The sequence below is a fragment of the Eretmochelys imbricata genome, chromosome 2 (genome assembly GCF_965152235.1).
Source record: "Eretmochelys imbricata isolate rEreImb1 chromosome 2, rEreImb1.hap1, whole genome shotgun sequence".
In the NCBI taxonomy this organism is placed as follows: Eukaryota; Metazoa; Chordata; order Testudines; family Cheloniidae; genus Eretmochelys; species Eretmochelys imbricata.
In genome coordinates this window covers 253,892,712-253,912,163 of record NC_135573.1, presented here as the reverse complement: position 1 = coordinate 253,912,163, position 19,452 = coordinate 253,892,712, and the positions used below count along the sequence as shown (strand labels likewise).

At 43.9% G+C, this 19,452-nt stretch overlaps 1 protein-coding gene across 4 annotated transcripts in view; it reads left to right on the top strand.

Annotated features, from left to right (window-relative positions):
* GALNT11 (polypeptide N-acetylgalactosaminyltransferase 11) overlaps window positions 1–19,452 on the top strand; it is an 87,045-nt gene that overhangs the window by 10,478 nt on the left and 57,115 nt on the right. For 3 of the 4 annotated variants that reach the window (XM_077808394.1, XM_077808395.1, XM_077808397.1), the window contains exon 2: window positions 15,634–15,966. In XM_077808394.1, the coding sequence (XP_077664520.1) occupies window positions 15,672–15,966 (295 nt within the window). In that variant the 5' untranslated portion in view covers window positions 15,634–15,671. Of the gene's footprint in view, window positions 1–14,767; window positions 14,846–15,633; window positions 15,967–19,452 lie in introns of those variants that run through there. The other variant, XM_077808396.1, reaches the window with a different exon arrangement.

The window sequence follows — 19,452 nt, the reverse complement described above, 5'->3', positions numbered from 1 at the left end:
TCTCAGTTATCAGAGTAGCAGCCGTGTTAGTCTGTATTCGCAAAAAGAAAAGGAGTACTTGTGGCACCTTAGAGACTAACCAATTTATTTGAGCATAAGCTTTCGTGAGCTACAGCTCACTTCATCGGATGCATTCTCAGTTAGAACTTGTGAGCGGCACTCAGTAGGAAAGTGTTAAGTTTTAGGCTCAGTGTTTTATGGTTCACTGAGAATGAAGACACCAACTGGATTTGACCGTAACTGCAGCAAACGTATTTTCACCATGTAACCTTGCATTGCTTCTCTAGTGCAGGCTCTGCTGGGGAAAAGGTGAGACTCATTTGTTCAGTTCATTATTCAGAATGTGTCTTACATATAAAACAGTAGGATAATTTTATCTAGTTTTCTTTTGTGGCTGTATCCACAGGCTTTGATAGAGATCTTGTAGGTGTTTGTCTCTGTCTGAGGGGTTGGAGCATTCTTACAAACACCTACAAGATCTCTATCAAGCATTCTTACAACTACAGTACCCACCTGCTGAAGTGAAGAAACAAATCTTGGGAGACAGGCCAGTCCTTGCCTACAGACAGCCCCCCAACCTGAAGTAAATACTCACCAGCAACCATACACCACACAACAGAACCACTAACCCAGGAACTGATCCTTGCAACAAAGCCCGTTGCCAACTGTGTCCACATATCTATTCAGGGGACACCATCATAGGGCCTAATCACATCAGCCACACTATCAGAGGCTCGTTCACTTGCGCATCTACCAATGTGATTTATGCCATCATGTGCCAGCAATGCCCCTCTGCCATGTACATTGGTCAAACTGGACAGTCTCTGCGTAAAAGAATAAATGGACACAAATCAGACGTCAAGAATTATAACATTCATAAACCAGTCGGAGAACACATCAATCTCTCTGGTCACTCGATTACAGACCTAAAAGTCGCAATATTACAACAAAAAGACTTCCAAAACAGACTCCAACGAGAGACTGCTGAATTGGAATTAATTTGCAAACTGGATACAATTAACTTAGTCTTGAATAGAGACTGGGAGTGGATGGGTCATTACACAAAGTAAAACTATTTCCCTATGTTTATTACCCCCCCCCCCCTTCCTCAGACATTCTTGTTAACTGCTGGAAATGGCCCACCTTGATTATCACTACAAAAGGTTTTCTCCTCTCCTGCCCCCCTCCCCCCCGCCCCTGCTCTCCTGCTGGTAATAGCTCATCTTAAGTGATCACTCTCCTTAGAGTGTGTATAATAACACCCATTTTTTCATGTTCTGTGTGTATATAAATCTCCTCACTGTATTTTCCACTGAATGCATCCAATGAAGTGAGCTGTAGCTCATGAAAACTTATGCTCAAATAAATTTGTTAGTCTCTAAGGTGCCACAAGTACTCCTTTTCTTTTTGCGAATACAGACTAACACGGCTGCTACTCTGAAACCTTTAATCTTACAGTACTTACAGCTGTGTATGAAGGAGGAGGAGAGAGGCAGAGTCACAGAACACCAATCATGACCTGTATTACTAAATCCCTACACCTTTCTTGGGAGCTAGCACATGAACTTTATGGCTTGTCCCAGAGCTGGCTCTGCTGTTGAAGAAAAGAGAATGCCCTTATTGATAGAGAAATATCTATTAGCGTCAGAAAGGAAGAGGAAATCATCAGGACACCATGAAAGGCATGCAGTGTTTATGCTCTGGATGGCTAGAAGTACCTGCCTGTGAAGTAATTCTATGGCAGGGGTGGCCAGCCTGAGCCTGAGAAGGAGCCAGAATTTACTAATGTACATTGCCAAAGAGCCACAGTAGCAGGTCAGTAGCCCCACTTCAGCTCCCTGCCCCCCCACCCCACTCCCAGCACCTCCTGTTCGCCCTCCCTCCCCGCACCTCCCAATCAACTGTTTCGTGGCATGCAGGTGGCTCCGGAGGAGATGGGGGGAGGGGGAAAAAAGCATGGCAGGCTCAGGGGAGGGAGTGGGAAGAGGTGGAGAGGGGGCAGGGCTTGTGGCAGAGCCGGGGGTTGAGCCGTGAGCCCCCCCGGCACATTGGCAAGTTGGCGCCTGTAGCTCCAGCCCCGGAGTCGGCGCCTAGACAAGGCGCCGCACGTTAACGTCTGGAGAGCCGCGTGTGGCTCCGGAGCCACAGGTTGGCCACCCCTGTTCTGTGGCATGGCACATTTGTTAGAGGGCTAGGTAAGAGCAGCCCATGGATATAGGGTACTGGGTATGTAGGTATGATGGGAGGAGGACTGTGCAGCACAACTATGTACATCCAACGAGTGAGCACCACTTTATTTGCTCAGCGTGACCATTTTCGGATTTTATAAGCTGACGTTTCCAGCACGTAAGTGTTTGTGTTCTCTAATCATGAACTGGGCTATGATAATCTGCTTGACATAAGGTTGCACCGCCGATTATACCTAAAATGGGACTATGCTGTTCTGTTACATATCTTATTAACATGAGACTTTGGGTCTTAGGAGATTTATTTTCCTTCCAAACTCTTATAGCTGCTTTTTGCATCTAAATTCTAGTTGCTTGGACCTGTGCTAACATGATGGGACCATGGAGTATGTAGTTTCTCATCAGAGAGGAGGGATATTTATGGGTATGCTTTCCTAGTAAGAAAACTGCAGCATTTTGTTGGCAAAGATGTGGGATGCTTTGAGGAGAGAGAGATGAAAATTTGAGTTCATTATAGAAGTACTTTGAAATTGGAAACTGGAAGTAGATGGAGAAAAACATTTCAGAAAAATGTAGTTTGCCAGTAATTTGTTTACCCTGTTGTGAAAGTCCATCTAATTAAAGCTTTATTATTACCACAATTACCTAATGAAGCTTTAGGATTTCCTCAAATTCAACATGACATTCCTGGGATGACATTGCAGTATATAGTGTTTAAAATCAAAGATCGCTATAGTGCATAGAAAGGTATCTTGAGGTTTGTTTCAAGTCCAAAGTGTAAAACACTGTATGTTCTTTCTAAGTGAACCATTTACATTGGTAGAACATTTACAATGGTAGAACAGCTTGGGAAAATCCCAGATAGTTTAAGCAGGTGAATGTTTATGGTATTATTCATGCAACACATTTCATTTAGAGTTTCTAAGTTAAGTTTTGTGTACATTGTCTATTAGTGGGATATAGCCAGTTATTTTGAATGGAAGGATAGTTTTGTGGTAACAGCGTTAGATTGAGAGTTGGGTTCTGTTCCTGGCTCTCCCGGAGATTTGTGTGACCTTAGGCAAGACAACATGGGTTTTTAGAGGATCTGAGTATCTGCAGCTCTCATTGACTTCAAGAAGGATAGCTCTTCACAGAGAGTTACAGGTGCTCAGCATGTCTAAAAATCAGGCAGCAAATCTCAATGCCCATTTCCCTATGTGTAAAGGGGGTTAATATCTGTTGTGATGCTAAGTTGATTGATATCTGTAGAGTGCTTTGAGAGCATCTGACTGAAAAAGGATGGAGTATTATTAATACATATAATCTACTTCAGGTGTTGGAAGATGGGTATCAGCAGCTGTCATTGGCTACAGTGGGAGCTCCAGGTGCTCAGCATCTCTGCAAATAAGGTCATACGTTATTTTCCAGGCCTTTCAAATCTGCTTTTTCTAGATATACATCATCTAAATTAGGGGTGGGCAAACTTTTTGGTCTGAGGGCCATATTCGGCTATGGAAATGTTATGGTTGGCCATGAATGCTCACAAAACTGGGGGTTGGGGTGTGGGAGGGGGTGAGGGCTCCAGCTGGGGGTGTGAGTTCTGGGGTGGGGCCAGAAATGAGGAGTTCAGGATGTGGGAGGGGGCACTGGGCTGGGGCAGGGGATTGAGGTGCAGATGGGGGGGTGAGGGCTATAGGGTGTAGGAGGGCGAGACCGAGGGGTTCGGAGGGTGGGAGTGGGATCAGGGCTGGGACAAGGGGTTGGGGTGCAGGCTCCGGGTGGCGCTTACCTCAAGCAGCTCCTGGAAGTAGCGGCATGTCCCCCCTCTGGCTCCTATGCGGAAGTGTGGTCAGGCGATTCTGTGCACTGCCCCGTCTGCAGCTGTGGCCCTCTCAGTTCCCATTGGCCTGGTTTGCTGGCCAGTGGGAGCTGCAGGGGCGGTGCTTGGGGCGGGGACAGTGTGTAGAGCCCCCTGGCTGCCCCTACGCGTAGGAGCCAGAGAGGGGACATGCTGCTGCTTCCAGGAGTCATGCGGATCAGGCCTCCGACCCTGCTCCCTGGCAGGAGCTTGAGGGCCAGATTAAAACATTTGAAGGGCCGGTTGCGGCCCCGGGCCGTAGTTTGCCCACCCCGATCTAAGTGAAGAAGAGTTGTGTTCACATACTGAATGGCAGGCTTTGGGGCACTCTTGTTGTGTGGAAGTGGGTATCTTTATCCTTTAGAGTTATTTTAGAGCCCTCTTCTAAACTATTCACAGCTGATTATTAGCTCCTGCACGTGTTGGACATTGAATGATTTCCAGCTCAGTTCCCCTAGCTGTAAATTGGGGACAATGATACTTGCTGTGTTAAGAACTTCGAAACGCCCTGATGAAAAGCACTATGTAAGAGTTGTTACTGCATACCTACTGCATGTCACAAAATAGCCATCTAATTCACAATGTACAGTAGTCTGCCTTCTCTTCTATAACGGCAGTAATTAAACTGCAGTAGGCCCCACATTTGACAAATGTAAGAAAAGCCTCCTCAGTAAGTCATACTGATGAGTGGATGTCATTTTGTACTGTAAATGAGCCAGTGGAAATTGATTATTAAGGAGTCAGATTGGGTTGGTTCTTGATTGCCAGTTTCTTGTGCTCTAGAATCTTAAGCTTTCATTTAAAAGTGTGTGTCTAGCCTTTGTGCTGCAAAGAAAACCTTCACAATGTGAATTCAATATAAACTGGAGCCTGCTGGAGTCTGCAGGCAACCTGAACCAATAGGTCTCAGAGGTATGAACGATTTTTTCATCTTACTGTATTAAGTGTGAAGCCTAATGAAGATAATTTATATTGTCAACACTGCTAACAACATCCTATTAAAGCGTGGAGAAGAGAGCCCTCATCATAAAATACACAATTTGCTGTGAGTGACATCTGATGAAGTGAGCTGTAGCTCATGAAAGCTTATGCTCTGATAAATTTGTTAGTCTCTAAGGTACCATAAGCACTCCTTTTTATCTTCATTTTGGTGTCATGAGTGGATTGGGGGAGTAGCAATATTTCTCTACCCCCTCTGCCCCCCCCGCCATATGACTCCTGTTCAATATGCTGTTAGCACTGTTTGGTTGAAAAATTCATGGAGATGATAAAATTGGGGAGGTTGGAAATAGGGGAAAAACTACTTTTTTGGAACGTATTTGCTACCACCTAAGCACAAACATTAGAAGCTAGGAAATTACTAACAAATTTAGAATATAAAAATCCAAGAAGATAAAGTGACATGTCTTTTAAAAGTTTTAGCCAGGACCCTATAGAACAGTAGTTCTCAAACTTTTGTACTGGTGACCCCTTTCACGTAGCAAGCCTCTGGGTGCAACCACCCTTATAAATTAAAAACACTTCTAAAAATATATTTAACTGCATTATAAATACTGAATGCAAAGGGGGGTTTGGGGTGGAGGCTGACAGTTTGCGACCCCCCCATGTAATAACCTTGCGACACACTGAGGGGTCCCGATCCCCAGTTTGAGAATCCCTGCTATATAAGAACTTGCAGAGATATCACATTCCTCCCACAGAAAACTACAGTAATACTGTCTTGGCAACTTTTTAGTAATTTACTGATTAAGCACTAAGGATACACAAAGATCTGTCTTCAGAGTAGCAGCCGTGTTAGTCTGTATCCGCAAAAAGAAAAGGAGTACTTGTGGCACCTTAGAGACTAACAAATTTATTTATTTTTGTGAGCTACAGCTTATGATCAAATAAATTTGTTAGTCTCTAAGCTGCCACAAGTACTCCTTTTCTTTTTAAAGATCTGTCTTGTTTCTTCACTTAAAACAGATACAGTACAAAGGCAACTTTACAGGAGAATTGGTGGCGATGGTGGTTTTCTAAGGAAAGCTCTACTTGGAGAACTTGAAAGCTGTGTTAAGATTTTTCTCAGATAATTCTGACTTGTATTTCAACAATGTGAGGTCAAGCTGAGCTCTGACAGAACCTCAGGGCACAGTGATTAAACATTAAGTGATGAAGAATGTTTACTAAATGTTTGAGGCTAATCCAAATAAATGCATGTTGGCATTTAAGCAGTGACTAGTTAAAGATCAGCTAACCATCCCTTACTGTAAGCCAAAATACAGTATTGTGAAATGCAGTCTCTTTATTTATAGTGTTTTACTAAAAAGATTAAAGGCTAATGCGTCAATTCAGCATTTAACCTTTAAGCTGTATCAGTTACTTGCTGTGGGGAATGGCCAATGCTCAGCTGTTTGGTTACATGTGAATTATCATTGTCTGATTAATGTTTTGACGATTGATTCAGATCTCATGCCAAGTAGTGGGCAGTTAGTGGGGTCTCTGTACACAGCAGTGAGAGGGGGGAAATTTTTTTAAAAACAATATTTAATTTTAAATGCTCAAAATAGTGCTCTAAACTACTTTTACCACCCCCCCTCCCCCCAGTGGCTAGATTTCAAGGAGCTAGTCAATCTTAAATCTGTGGTGTGGTTTCCCTATTTGCAAAATTGATAGTAAGCTTGTCACAGAGACAGCCTTTTCTTATGTGTTTGTACAGTGTTTAGCAAAGTGGGGTCCTGGTCTGTGACTGTGGTCCCTAGACCAGGGGTTCTCACAACAAACTTTTTGGTGGCCTCAGAGTATGGCCACCATATCTTCCTACTGTATTTTCCACTGCATGCATCTGATGAAGTGGGTTTTAGCCCACGAAAGCTTATGCCCATATAAATTTGTAAGTCTCTAAGGTGCCACAAGTCCTCCTTTTCTTTTTTAACTCTTACTGGTGGCCGCACTGACAATTTTTCCTAAAATACTTAATTAACTTTAGAAAAAACAAATAAATATGCACACATACATATCCAAATCATTGTAATGTATTTATGTAGGGTTTTTTCAGACTCCGTAGTAAAAATAATTTACAGTTGTCTCTATTCTTTACTGGACCTAAACAGAATAGAAACACAAATAAGGAATTTTGCATGTTCTTGTCTTTTGTTGTTTTTTCTTTTGCTTTTTTGGTTGTACTTTTTTTATTTCTCCTAAGACTTGCTATCTGGTAAGTCTTCTGCTGTGAAAAGTGATATTTGTATGTTTGCTAATATCACTTTTCACAGCAGACCTATTCAGCCCCAGCAAGCCCTGGGACAGATTAAGCCCTGGATGGGGAGGTGGGCAGTGAGGCAGCGGGGCTCAGTGCTGATGGCAGGGGTGGTGAGCCTGGGGCTGGAGCCTGGAACCAGAGCCTGCCACTGTGTGGACTGTGGCCAAAGCCCTGTGGCCAAAGCCTGTCTCCCCTACCCCCCCGGAAAGTGGGGAATTCACCAGTTGCCTGCAGCTCCAGCATTTGTGTCTAGGAGAGGGGGTAGGGCCCAACTGCTGCTGGCAGCCCTGCGAGAGGGGCCACTGCTTTGTGTCCCGTGACACTCCCCCGTCCCCAAAGCCCAGATGGCTGTGGCCGGAAGAAAAGGCCGTGGTGGCCGCATTTGAGAAAACACTGCATAGACACTACAGCAGTGCAAATGATAAATAATACGGCTTGCCTTCTGCACAGGATGTTGAGGCTTAATTAACATTTTAAAAGTCTTTTGAGATTCTTGACTGAAAGGTGTTATAGGTACAAATTAATATTTATTCTGAATTTTATGTTGTATATGAGGAAAAAATGCTAGGGTTTTTTTTTGTCTTGTGTTTATTCTGATTGTTCTTCCAGTATATACATCTTCTGGAAGAAAATAGGGTTAATTGTGTATTTAAGGTTCTTTTGAGCATTCATGTGTTGGCACCTATATCCTTTAATAATGATAGGGAAAAATATTACGGCAGCATCATGCTCAGGCTATGCTACACTGGTACAACCCTTAGGGCACCTTATTATGGAACAGTTTTCCCTGACATGTTTCAAGCATGGATGTATGTATTCCAGATGGCATCTTTACTGCATCTCTGAACTTGCACTTGGTTAAGATACTGTTTACACCAGTGATACTCAGACTGCGGCTTGTGAGCTGCAAGTGGCTCTTTAATGTGTTTCCTGTGGCTCTTCGATTTAATTATTAATCAATCAGGATGCTTTTACTATGTTATTAACCAATTAAGTATCAACTTGTATTAAGTTATTAACTTATTTGCTATGAGAATAATATACATATATAAAAACTAAATATTCCCTTGTCATACTGTTTAAATATGAATGATACTATAGTAAATGAAACAATGAATTCACACCACTGTGGCCCGTTTGGGTAATGTTGATCGCTCATTTGGCTCCTGAACCACTGAGGAAATGGAACTATGCTTGAACCATGTCTTCATACTGGCCAACGTGGGGGCAGTTGGGTTCTGCCTCATTGTTTATATTTGTAGCATAGATCAGTGCTACTCAAAGTGGTGGTCCGTGGACTGGTGCTGGTCTGCGAGCCATCGGCTGCCGGTCTGTGCGCACACTGGAGAAAAAAAATTGCCGGTCCCCCCATATCAGATAGCTTGAGAAGCACTGGCATAGATGATCCCTGGTTCTCCTCACTAAGGTTGTGTCTACACTGGCACTTGAACGACAAAACTTTTGTCTTTCAGCGGCGTTACCCTGTCTCCACCCTGTCTCCTCCTCCCTCCCCCCCGAAAGACAAGTTTTGCCATGATAAGTGCCAGTGTGAACAGTGCGTTGTTGGCAGGAGCGGTCTCCTGCCGACAACGCAAACACCACTCGTTGCGGGTCAAAGTTTTTTTGTCAGCAGGAGAACCGACAAACAGCCGCTACACTGTGTGACTTTTAGCAGCATGGCTGTAACAAGACAGCCATGTTGCTAAAAGCTGTGTAGTGAGAACATAGTGTCAGTTAAATGTATTGCCTAGTTAATGGCCTTGTGCTTCTTTACATTAAGTGGTTAGGCTTTAACTATGTGAGCGTACTAGCTGTGCTAGCATTAATATCTAGCTATCTAAACTTCTGGGCCATTAACTGCTCAAGTTGTGTTAAATTTTGTGATCTGGAATTTTACTATCACTTGTTTACCAGTGTCCTGCACTGACCTTAAATGTTCAACAGCCACGTTCTCAATGCAGCCTGCCCTGTATGCTGACAAGGCTGGTAATGCCTTGGGGCAGGAACAGTAAGTAGTCTGAGAGACAAATCCTTCTTTACGTCTTCTGGACTCACAAGCAGCTTGTTGGCTCAGAACAACGTAATGCCTGAGCTTTAATGCCTGAGCTTCAGAATCCTGTTTGGGGAGGTCAGCTGGATGAGGAGGGGTATTTCCTTGGACACCTAAGATGTCATGCACCACAAAGGAGTGACATTGCATGTATTACATTCCATACACACACAGCTGAAGGGATGTATCCATCAATCTGATCAGTGAACTCTTAAAATCAATTTCCACCCTAACGCTGTAACGTGTCAGACCTAGAGAAGTGAAGAGAGATGGAAGGGAAAAGCTCCTGCAGAAAGTAACTATATTGTGCATAGAGAGGGAAGAAGCCCGTGCTATGCTAGATGAGCAGGGAGTGGAGTAGATAAAGACTGTGGGCCAAATGACGTCAGGCATAAGCTGTGCATTGCCCTCCCCCCTCCCCCCCCCCAGGTCTATGAAATCAACTGAAACAAACCCATGGAGGATTTTAAAAAAGAACTTTGAACTGGAGCCTGAAATGAATAAGGAGCCACTGGAATACCCTTGTGTATGGGTTGATGTGGTTGCACTTGGGTGTGTGTGTGTGAGAGAGAGAGAAAGGTGGGGCAAAGCAGGATTCTTTCTGTGCTGGCATCTGGAGAGCTAGGACTTGGAGGAAGGTATCTGCCAACTCCTTAATATGTTGTCTTGGTGGTTGATCTTTTAGTGTTCTTGGGTCTCGGAGGGGAGTTGAAAATTCTAAGGTGAGAGACTTTCCAGGTGAGTCTCCTCAGCTCCCTGCCTCTCTCACTTCCCTGCTGGCCTCATTGTCCGGCCAAAGCTGCTTCTAGATTTCATGCCATGTTCCTGTTAGGAGCTGGGACTGGGACCGTACAGAAGAGTTGACTCCCTGCTGGGACACCCCCTTGTGGCTGGCCTTAGGTATAGCATTTGCTTCCTTGTGGTGGGGTGTGGTGTAGCAGCTCTTTTTTCACTAGTGTGGTCTGTTGACAGTTCATAGACTCCAAGGCCAGAAGGGACCATTGTGATCATGTAGTTTGACCTCCTGTATGACACAGGCCATTGAACTCCCCCAAATTTTTAGAGCAGTTTTTTATTTTGATTTAAAAATTTTCAGTGATGGAGAATCCACTATGACTAAGGCTGCGAGTCTGTCACAGAAGTTGTGGATTCCGTGACTTTTCCTGACCTCCATGAATTTGCAGTGGCCAGCAGTAGCAGTCTGGGTGTGTAGGAGGGGGCTCAGCCCCTGCCCTGGCCCCTGCCTAGGAGCTGCAGGGATGCAGAGTTGGGTAGGGAGCCCTGCCAACCTTCCAGCACCAGTGGGGGTCCTGACCCCCTCTTCCCCAGCACCAGCAGGGGTCCTGCGCTGCAGCCCAGGCCCCCCCCCCCAGCACAGCCCCTCCTCCCTCTCCCCCAGCACTGGTGGGGGGCCTGTGGCACGGCCCCTCATCACAAGTGGGGGGGTCCTGTGCCGCAGGCTGGCCCCTCCCTCCAGCACTTGCAGTGCCCCCGGACCACCCCCCCAGAGCACTCCCGCCCAAGTTTTAGTCATGGTAGGTATTTTTAGTAAAAGTCATGGGCAGGTCACGGGCCCGTGAATTTTTGTTGATGGCCCATGACCTGTCCATGACTTTTATTAAAAATACCCGTGACTAAAACGTAACCTTAACTATGACCCTTGGTAAAATGTTCCAGTGGTTAATTACTCTGGTTCTGTGCTGGTCTGCCTCTTCTTGCATCTCTAGTCAGGTCATGCTATATTTCCACTCCTCATGTCTTGGACTTTGTTTCTCCGAAAGAAGTCCAACAATCTATCATCAGTTTTTGGCCCCTCACTCTGGGCCCCATGGTCCTTACTCTCTCTGCCTAAAGCCTTTCAAAAATCCATATCAACTTACATCAGAGAGGTTTTCATACCACTTTTTCTAGTGGCTGGTAGGGGAACCCAGACCCTCCTTCCTCTCTGGATTCCAGTCCTGTAATGAACAGGCAAGGTGTGCTCCATTAGACTTCTTGCTGCTGCTGCCTCCCTGGACTTCTTCCTGTCATTACTCTTTTTGTCAGGCCTTCTCCTTAGCTTCTTTCTGGGCTCTTGTAATGAGCAATGCCTCCCAAGGCTTCTCCCTGGAGGTCTGGTTCCTGCCCTTGGCTGTGTTCCTAATCCACTGCAAGCCTCTGTCAGGGCTCTTACAAGCAGACTCCTTCCACTGTTCTACTCCTCGGGTCCTTCTGCCTGCAGCTCCTACCCTGCTACTCCAGGAATGCTTTCCTACTCTGTGTTCAGCCTTTCCCTGGGTGAGCTGGTTCTTCCCCTTTACCTCAGGGCCCCGTACAAGCCATCTGCCCAGCAAGGTATCCCAGCTCTGGCCAGTTCCATCACAACCCTCTGTGTGTCCACTCCTGCTCCTTCCTGTTTCTCTGTTAAGAGAGCAGTTATAAAGTTCTTCTTTCTCTTCTTGTAACCATCTTCTGCTTCAGGCTTCCTGCCTTTATGGCACCATCCAGTTCCGTCCCAGCTGAGTTTCATCTTTAATTAGGAATGGTCCACCCTCCAGGTACAATCAGTGGGTTAATGAAGCTGTCAGTATACACTCCATCACAGACTACAATTAAAGAGGATGCAGGGGGAGGACAGGAAATTGAGAGGGACAGGTTTTGGCCAGGAGTCCCAACCTAGTGCCTCCTTTCAGTCACAGACCTCACTTCTCTCTGGTAGTATGCATCCGAGTAGCCTTCTCTTGCTTGAAACCCAGGTAAGCTGCACTGTAGCTTTTATAGCTGTTTATTTTATTTGCACAGGTGCAGGTATCCCAGTGGCTGACTGATGGTTGGTTGAAATCCCAAGTATAGACAAGGCCTGAGTGTTCCAGCTCAAGATGCTCTGCTTGCAATTAAGATTCATTAATAGGCCTGATGAGCTTTTATAGTTGTGTGTTGTTTGTAAAGACAGGGTAACCCCCTCCCCAAATCCCAAACAAAATATTGCTACAGAAATGGGAACTTAAGGAAAATAAATAGTCCTTCTACACTTTCTGCCAAGATGTCACTGAATGTTTTGGTTGAATAGCAAGTTATTGAAAGGATCTGCTCTTCTGGATCTTAGTGAATCCATGATTTGTTTTAAATGTTATATTTCATACTTCATATGTCGTGTACAACATGGCATAAACCAGTGGGATTGAGGGGGAGAGGGACAACTACATCTCAGCAAGGAACAGGTGGAATGTTGCATATTAAATTTGTATTCATGTGATATAGTACCTGGCAGGTCTGCTTTCTCTCACCATGCTAGCCTCTGGACAAATGCTTTCCTGCTGGGGGGCCATGAGGTTCTCTTCACTGTGGCAATAACTTATTTCCTTCCCTCCTAATTGAAGCCCTGATTCCTTTTAGATGTCTGTGAAATAAAATGCTCATTCTCTGTTAGAACAGAGTGATTACTGGTCTTCTCTGCAATGGTCAGAAAGGGCATATCTGTGCTGCAAAAAAGAACTCGATCAGCCAGTGTTTTGTGTGCGTGTGGTGGGGCTGTGTTAGGATGGTGCCTTTTCGTTGCCAGTGAGGAAACAGCTCTAACGTTTGCTAGAGAGCAGTTTTTTAGGCTAGATAAAGTCTTAAAACACACCTCATTCCACTGCCCACATGCAGAAAAACTGGCTAGTGCACAGATCTTCCTGTAGTGCAGATGAGCTTGAACAGTCTACAGATCAGTCAGCAAGAAATACTGTTGTCGTGAGAGGCTGTAGCTGTTCATCTAATCTTTTTGCTCCTTGGCAACCTCCCATGCTTCTCTGAGTTTAGATTCACCTTGGCAACATCCTTGACCTTCATTAGCACAGGGAGTGGGAGATTTGAGGCAGATGCTTTGAAGCCATGGTGTAGTTAAAGTACTAAGCCAGCTAGAATGGGTGAAGAAATGATTCAGAAATCCCAAACTTTTGTTTAGTGTCTGGCTACTTTCATGGCTCTAAAGGAACAGCTCAGCAGCAGCATTCCTTTTTAGAGCATTGGAGAAGGTTCCTTATTGACAATTGTCAACTGCTGCAAATGGCCCACCTTGATTATCACTACAAAAGGTGGTGGTTTTTTTTTTCCTTTCCTGCTGGTAATAGCTCACCTTACATGATCACTCTCGTTACAGTGTGTATGGTAACGCCATTGTTTCATGTTCTCTGTGTATATAAAATTTCCCCACTGTATTTTCCACTGTATGCATCTGATGAAGTGAGCTGTAGCTCACGAAAGCTTATGCTCTAATAAATTTGTTAGTCTCTAAGGTGCCACAAGTATTCCTTTTCTTTTTGCTGATTGACAATGTGTGCATTACACCTGTGTGCAGAGGGCCAGCACAAGACTTAGGCTCCATTTAAATCCCACTTAACTCATTGGGCTTAAGTGCTTCATAGTGCTTCGTTCGCACAGGGATGAATTTCACCTAGTAAGAATAACAGGCAAATATTTTTTGTTCGAAGAATTTTAACAAATGAAGGAGTGGCATGGTCTGACCTGAGGAACTCCTGAGTTTGATTAACTGTGATGCTTTGTGGTGTTAGCCAAGTCACTTGGGGCCCAATATTACACTTTTGAAGGCAGTGGGATTTTTGCTATAAACTTCAGTGGGAGCATGACCATAGGCTTAATCTCTATTAGTTTTCCATTTGTAACAAGGGAATAATTTCTATCTACCTCACAGAGATGTTGTAAGTGTAAGGGATAATCAGTATTCATGAAGCGTTTAGAAGAGGTTGTAGATGCTATCTCTTATTCTGATTTGTTCTTTGCCAGATTCAGCTGAAGAGGTTTTTTTGGTGATTTCTGATCCTTTGACAAATCTTACTTCCTTAAAACCCATGGACACTTGAAAATAGACCCAACCCCAACCTCACCCGTAGCCCCACCCAAAAAACCAAGTGGATGATATCTACATTTATAGCTGTAGAAAGAATTGGGTATCTTGGTTTATTGGTTTAGATCAAGTTTAACTCTGAAAGACCATTCCAGATTTTTCTGGTTAACTCTACGTTAGAAGGAGTCCTTAATTACCTTTCTCCTCCCATCCCTCAACACAAACCAGTAAATCTACCTGATAGCTGCCAGAAACACCTAATCAATAAATTTCTCAGGGCCAGTTTTCCATTTTGGGTATTATGTGATTTCTTGGACCCTAATTTTGACAGGATACACTTTTTGAGTTTAACTAATTCTCATGTCAACTGTAAATAAAACGCAGTCACCAGTACCGTCTATTTCAGTTCCCTCCACCATTCTCAGTGCTGTGGTGTTCAGTTTTGATAACAGTTGTCGATATGTCTCCGGGAAATCACATTTGTGGGTGATTGATTAGAATAAAACTCTGGGCTGCTCTGCTCCCTTCCAGTTCCATTGCGGAGCTTTTTACCTGATGTGGACTGGACTGGGGAATCCATCCCAAAACCTGGAAGGATATTCAAGGGTCTGCAGAAGGCCAGTGCCAATCTAGTCTCACTGCTAGGGACTCTTCTGGAGACCTGGGGGCATCCTGTCACAGAGAGGGCTCTGCAGAGAAGGTAATAGAGCCCAGCCTTTTACCTTTCCCTGGTAAACTACTCAGGGCCAGCTAGGGTACGGTGAACGTCTCCCTCCACTGCCCCACATAACATACATCAATTCCCAGCCTCTAGCTGGCCCTCTCCTTTCTCGCCTCCTGCACAGATCCTGACATTGCAGAGTGTCTTTTGGGATTCTCGCAAATGGGAAGGCGGTCTCAGCGAGGTGCCTTTTAACTCCCTTCCCTTCCACAGAGGAGGAGTGAGTTTGATGCGTGGATCTTGGAGGCGTTTCTGAGATCCTTCCTTAAAAGTTACTCCCCCATCCCCTCTGGAACTGTCACCTCCCTCTTTGCTTGAGTTTTCATGTATGTTTTTTCTCTTTTTTTATCCTTTCCCTAGCCTACATGTCTCCCTTTCCTGTCTCTTTGGAAAACAGAATATTATGTGTTGTTATAAGTAATAAGATTAATACAAACACTTTGTGACTGCTGTATTGTGGACACCAGTAAACTGTCCCACAACTTGAAAGAACATGCTGTTAATATTTCACCCAGTACTATCTGGGTCTTTAGCCTGGTGTCTGAAGATATACAGTACTAAGCAGTCTGGGGCCCTAAGTATTTTGATATGTGGGTGGGAGGGGAGAAAGATATAATGCTTAAACATAAAATTAAAATATAGAGCATAGGTTTAAAATAGCATTTATGAAAAATTGGCAGTTAGAATTTAGTTACTCATGTACAAGTCTGCAGAAGAGTCTTAACAGATGGAGGCCTCAATTCTGTGTGTGTTTGATTCTCTTTCAGGGAATTGAGAATGGGCCATCAACAATGCTAGGTCTACAATGGGAAGTGTCACGCTTCGCTATTTCTGCTATGGGTGCCTTTTCACATCTGTGACTTGGACACTTCTGCTGTTTGTTTATTTCAACTTCAGCGAAGAGACCCAATCTTTCAAGAATGTGCCCGTCAAGGGGCTGGAACCTCAAAAGCCACTTCCTAAAAAATTCTATCCCCGTTTCACTCGGGGTCAAGTTCGCGTACCTAAACCACAACGGAAAGACAGCAGTATAGGGAATCCATTTGGAAATCATGCACAGGACCCAGGGAAGGGAGACATGGAGCTCTCCCCTGAAATGGGTAAGTGGGCTTGGTCATCTTCATTATCAATGACATACACGCACACATAAACACATCTTAGTTAAATCAGTAGAAGTGAGATCATAAGACTTTAAATGTGTCCAAGGAAAATTTTTATACTCAGAGAATATTTATTTATTAAAATGTTGATCCTGGTGTTTCTCTTGGTTTCAAAGTAGACTTAAAGTTTATTCTTTTACAGTATGTATTTTTTTAATCCAAAATGTTGCAGTCTAGCCTTTATTCTAAAATATTTTCAACTTTACTACATAAAATGCTACAACAGAACTTCTGAACTTTAACATCCAGGGTACAGACTTTGATATACCACCTTGCCACTGGTAGCATTTGTGCATGTCATGCTGATGATTTACTTTGAGAGGGATTGGACTAAAATATGTGTGAAATTTTAGAGGCTGCAGAGAAACTCAATTCATTTTTTTCAGTATAAAAGATTTAAAAAGTAGTTTGCATGGTGATAGTATGAGGCCTATGTTTGCTATCCATGTATCATAGAAGTATAAAATGATCTACAAACTAGACTGGAAAAAGTTAAGATGATGGGTTTATTCATTTGACAGGGTCAAATTTTGCTTGCTTTATTCAGGCAAATGGGTCTGTTGACTTCATTGGCACTACTTAGAAGAGTGTGGCATTTTGAACTGAAAACTGGCCATTGAACTGGAAGAAGGTAGTGCAAGTCACTCTATTGGTGTCTTAGCTATTTCCGTTGGAAGTATAATACAGAATGTATTTTATCTAGCCCTGAATTTAATACTGGCAGTGCTGGCTAAAACTCCCTACACTCTTCTTCAGTAAAATGTCAGTACGGCGTCAGCTATCGGAGAGTTTTATGGAGCTTAAAAAAAAGCTTACCAAAATGTAAGCGTAGACTTGCTCAGAGGCTTATGTGATCGATAGAAGGGGAAACACCTTCCAAAATTTAACTGCCAACTTGTGATGCCACAGGGCACGCAAATTCTTATCAGTTTGCTGTGTTACCAACAGCTGCTAATTGCTGCATAGTCCAGAGGTGACCATCTCTTTCCAAGTATTCACTGCTTGCCAGGAAATGAACTGGAGAGTTGCAACAGAAAATCTCTTTGATCTTGAAACCCAAAGACTAGCTGGACGGGTGAAAGCCAAATGTGTTCTATTGCAGGACAAGTCCTATATGAAAATTTGGGAGAGAGCTGGGCCTCTGTTAGAATTAGACCTAGTGTTATAAGGAAGGGTTTCCTGTCTGTCCAGTCTGGAGAAGTGATAAATATGCTAGGCTGTAAAGTTAAAAAAACAGTTTGGCATATTATAGCTGAGAACAAAATGTCATCTGGTAGGGTAATCTATATTTTTTTCTTATAAATGTATGAAACACACATAACACTGCTATAGTAAAGGGTTTGTTGATGTTTCCATTGCAAACCTCATTTTCCAAGGGCTTAGAGCTGTTGTTTGGACTGGAATTTGTCAGGCACTTCGCACGCACTTTGTTAGCCTGCATGCAGCTCTTCCAATCCATCTTAAATAATATTTACGAGTTTGACTGTGTTTAGAGAGGGGAAAAGAAAAGTGTAGACACTTGTGTGAGGGCAGTCTGTAGAACAAAAAACAGTGCAATTTGGCATGAAGTTTTCAAGCATATGGTCCTTAAAGCGGATCAGCTGAGCAGACTCAATGGCAGTAGTGCTTGCTGTAATCCAGAGGATGCAAGTATGACTGAGCTTAGAGCCTCTGGACCAGAGTTGGGAAGCTGCGGGCAGCTATGCCTGTGGTTGGTCAATGTAAACAAACTGTCTCCCGGCCCACCAGCGGATTACCCTGACGGGCTGCGTGTGGCCTACAGGCCGCAGGTTGCCCACCACTGCTCTGGACAGACAAAATCATTGCTAAGGTCAGATGTGTAACTCCAAGGAAGGGTTTGTGCCACTGCTTTTGTGGCTACTGCTGAACAAGGAAGGGAAAGTAATACCTATTAATAGTCACATTTCTAACCTCTGTGACTAATGGCTTGTCACATTGCAGTTAACCTGATGGATAAAACCCAGTCAGTGCAAACCCCATGGAGACAGATTGCGTTGGTGTAAACTGTGGCTTCCACTGATGTAGCTTCCCATGGTTTCAAACCTCTACCATAGGGGTGTGAGCCACTGCTGTTACATTGGTATTGCTGCTCTTGAGGCTAAAAACCCCAGTGCAGACAACATGCATGGCAGTCACATTGGTGCATTGCTTTTTAGAGGGAGGGCCAGGTATGCGCCCTCGGGAGAATCACTGTTACATGTCCCTTGGTGTAAATCCCATTACCATGTCACAGTCAGTCATGTTACATCTGTGCTATGAAGGGAAATAGGGAGATCTTGTTGTCTTTCCCGTTCCAAAAACATTTCCACAGCTTGCATTTCTCCTTCTATTTTGCCCCTTTTATTTCTGATCATACCACCTCCATGGACATGCTGAGGCTGTCATTGCCCTAGGTCACCTGGATTTTGCATAGCTCTCCAAAGCAAAGTAATCTGTTGGGTGTATTGCAGAAGATGAATTTGGGGTTTCCTTGCTTATTGGTTCGTCAGACCCTTGACATGTTGAATAAGGGGGAAAAAATAAATGAAGCCATTTGTTCCAGTACTTCAGGGCTTGTACCAAGGGTTGAGTGAAATATCTCAATGAGTACAACAGAACTCAGTGACTTTGGGACCCTAGAACAGTAGAGTTTAAATTGTTTTTGGCCCCAGGCACAGAGTCAGGGACAGAAAGAATGACATTGCAGGATTTTGCTGCTTACACTAGCATGCTTTTCGAAACTGGATGGTTGCCTCTACTTCCCACTGCACTTGGTGAGAATTGATGTTTCCGCTAAAATAATCAGCGAAGAAATAGTCAACTCTGTTGCTATTTGCTACTGAAGTTGTCGTTCTGAGGCTTGAGTCTCAACATCTCAGGTGAGATGAATGATGGTAGATCAGGCTTTTTTGATAGCTATTGTTTTTCTCTCTCTGGAGTCTCATGAAACTGCACTGCACTAGGGCCATGCTTGGTTGGATTTTCTACCACCACAAGGGCTAGAAACTTACTATATTTAAATAGAAACATACACTTTGAAGAAGCTTAATCTGCCATGGGTACCAGGTTATGCATCAAGTGGGCTAGATCTGGCTGATTGGTTGGGTGTTAACACCTGTGTTTTATACTGAGGTTAAGAATGAGGTTTTTAGGGGAAGAAATGTGTGGGGAATACGAAATAAGCACAATGGGGCCATCACTCTTTGGGGGATGTTATGCTCCATTCACATACAGTCTATTTTTATTACACCTATAATGGCTGTTCATAGACTTAACCTATTACTGGGGTAGAAATTGAAGTATTCATACAGAAATGTGCTTTGAAAACTGGTTAAAATATGATTTGTAAAGGCAGATTGTGAAAACTATGCATGAGTTAAACACTCCATTTCAGTACTTGATCACTGCCAGAGGACATTTTTGACC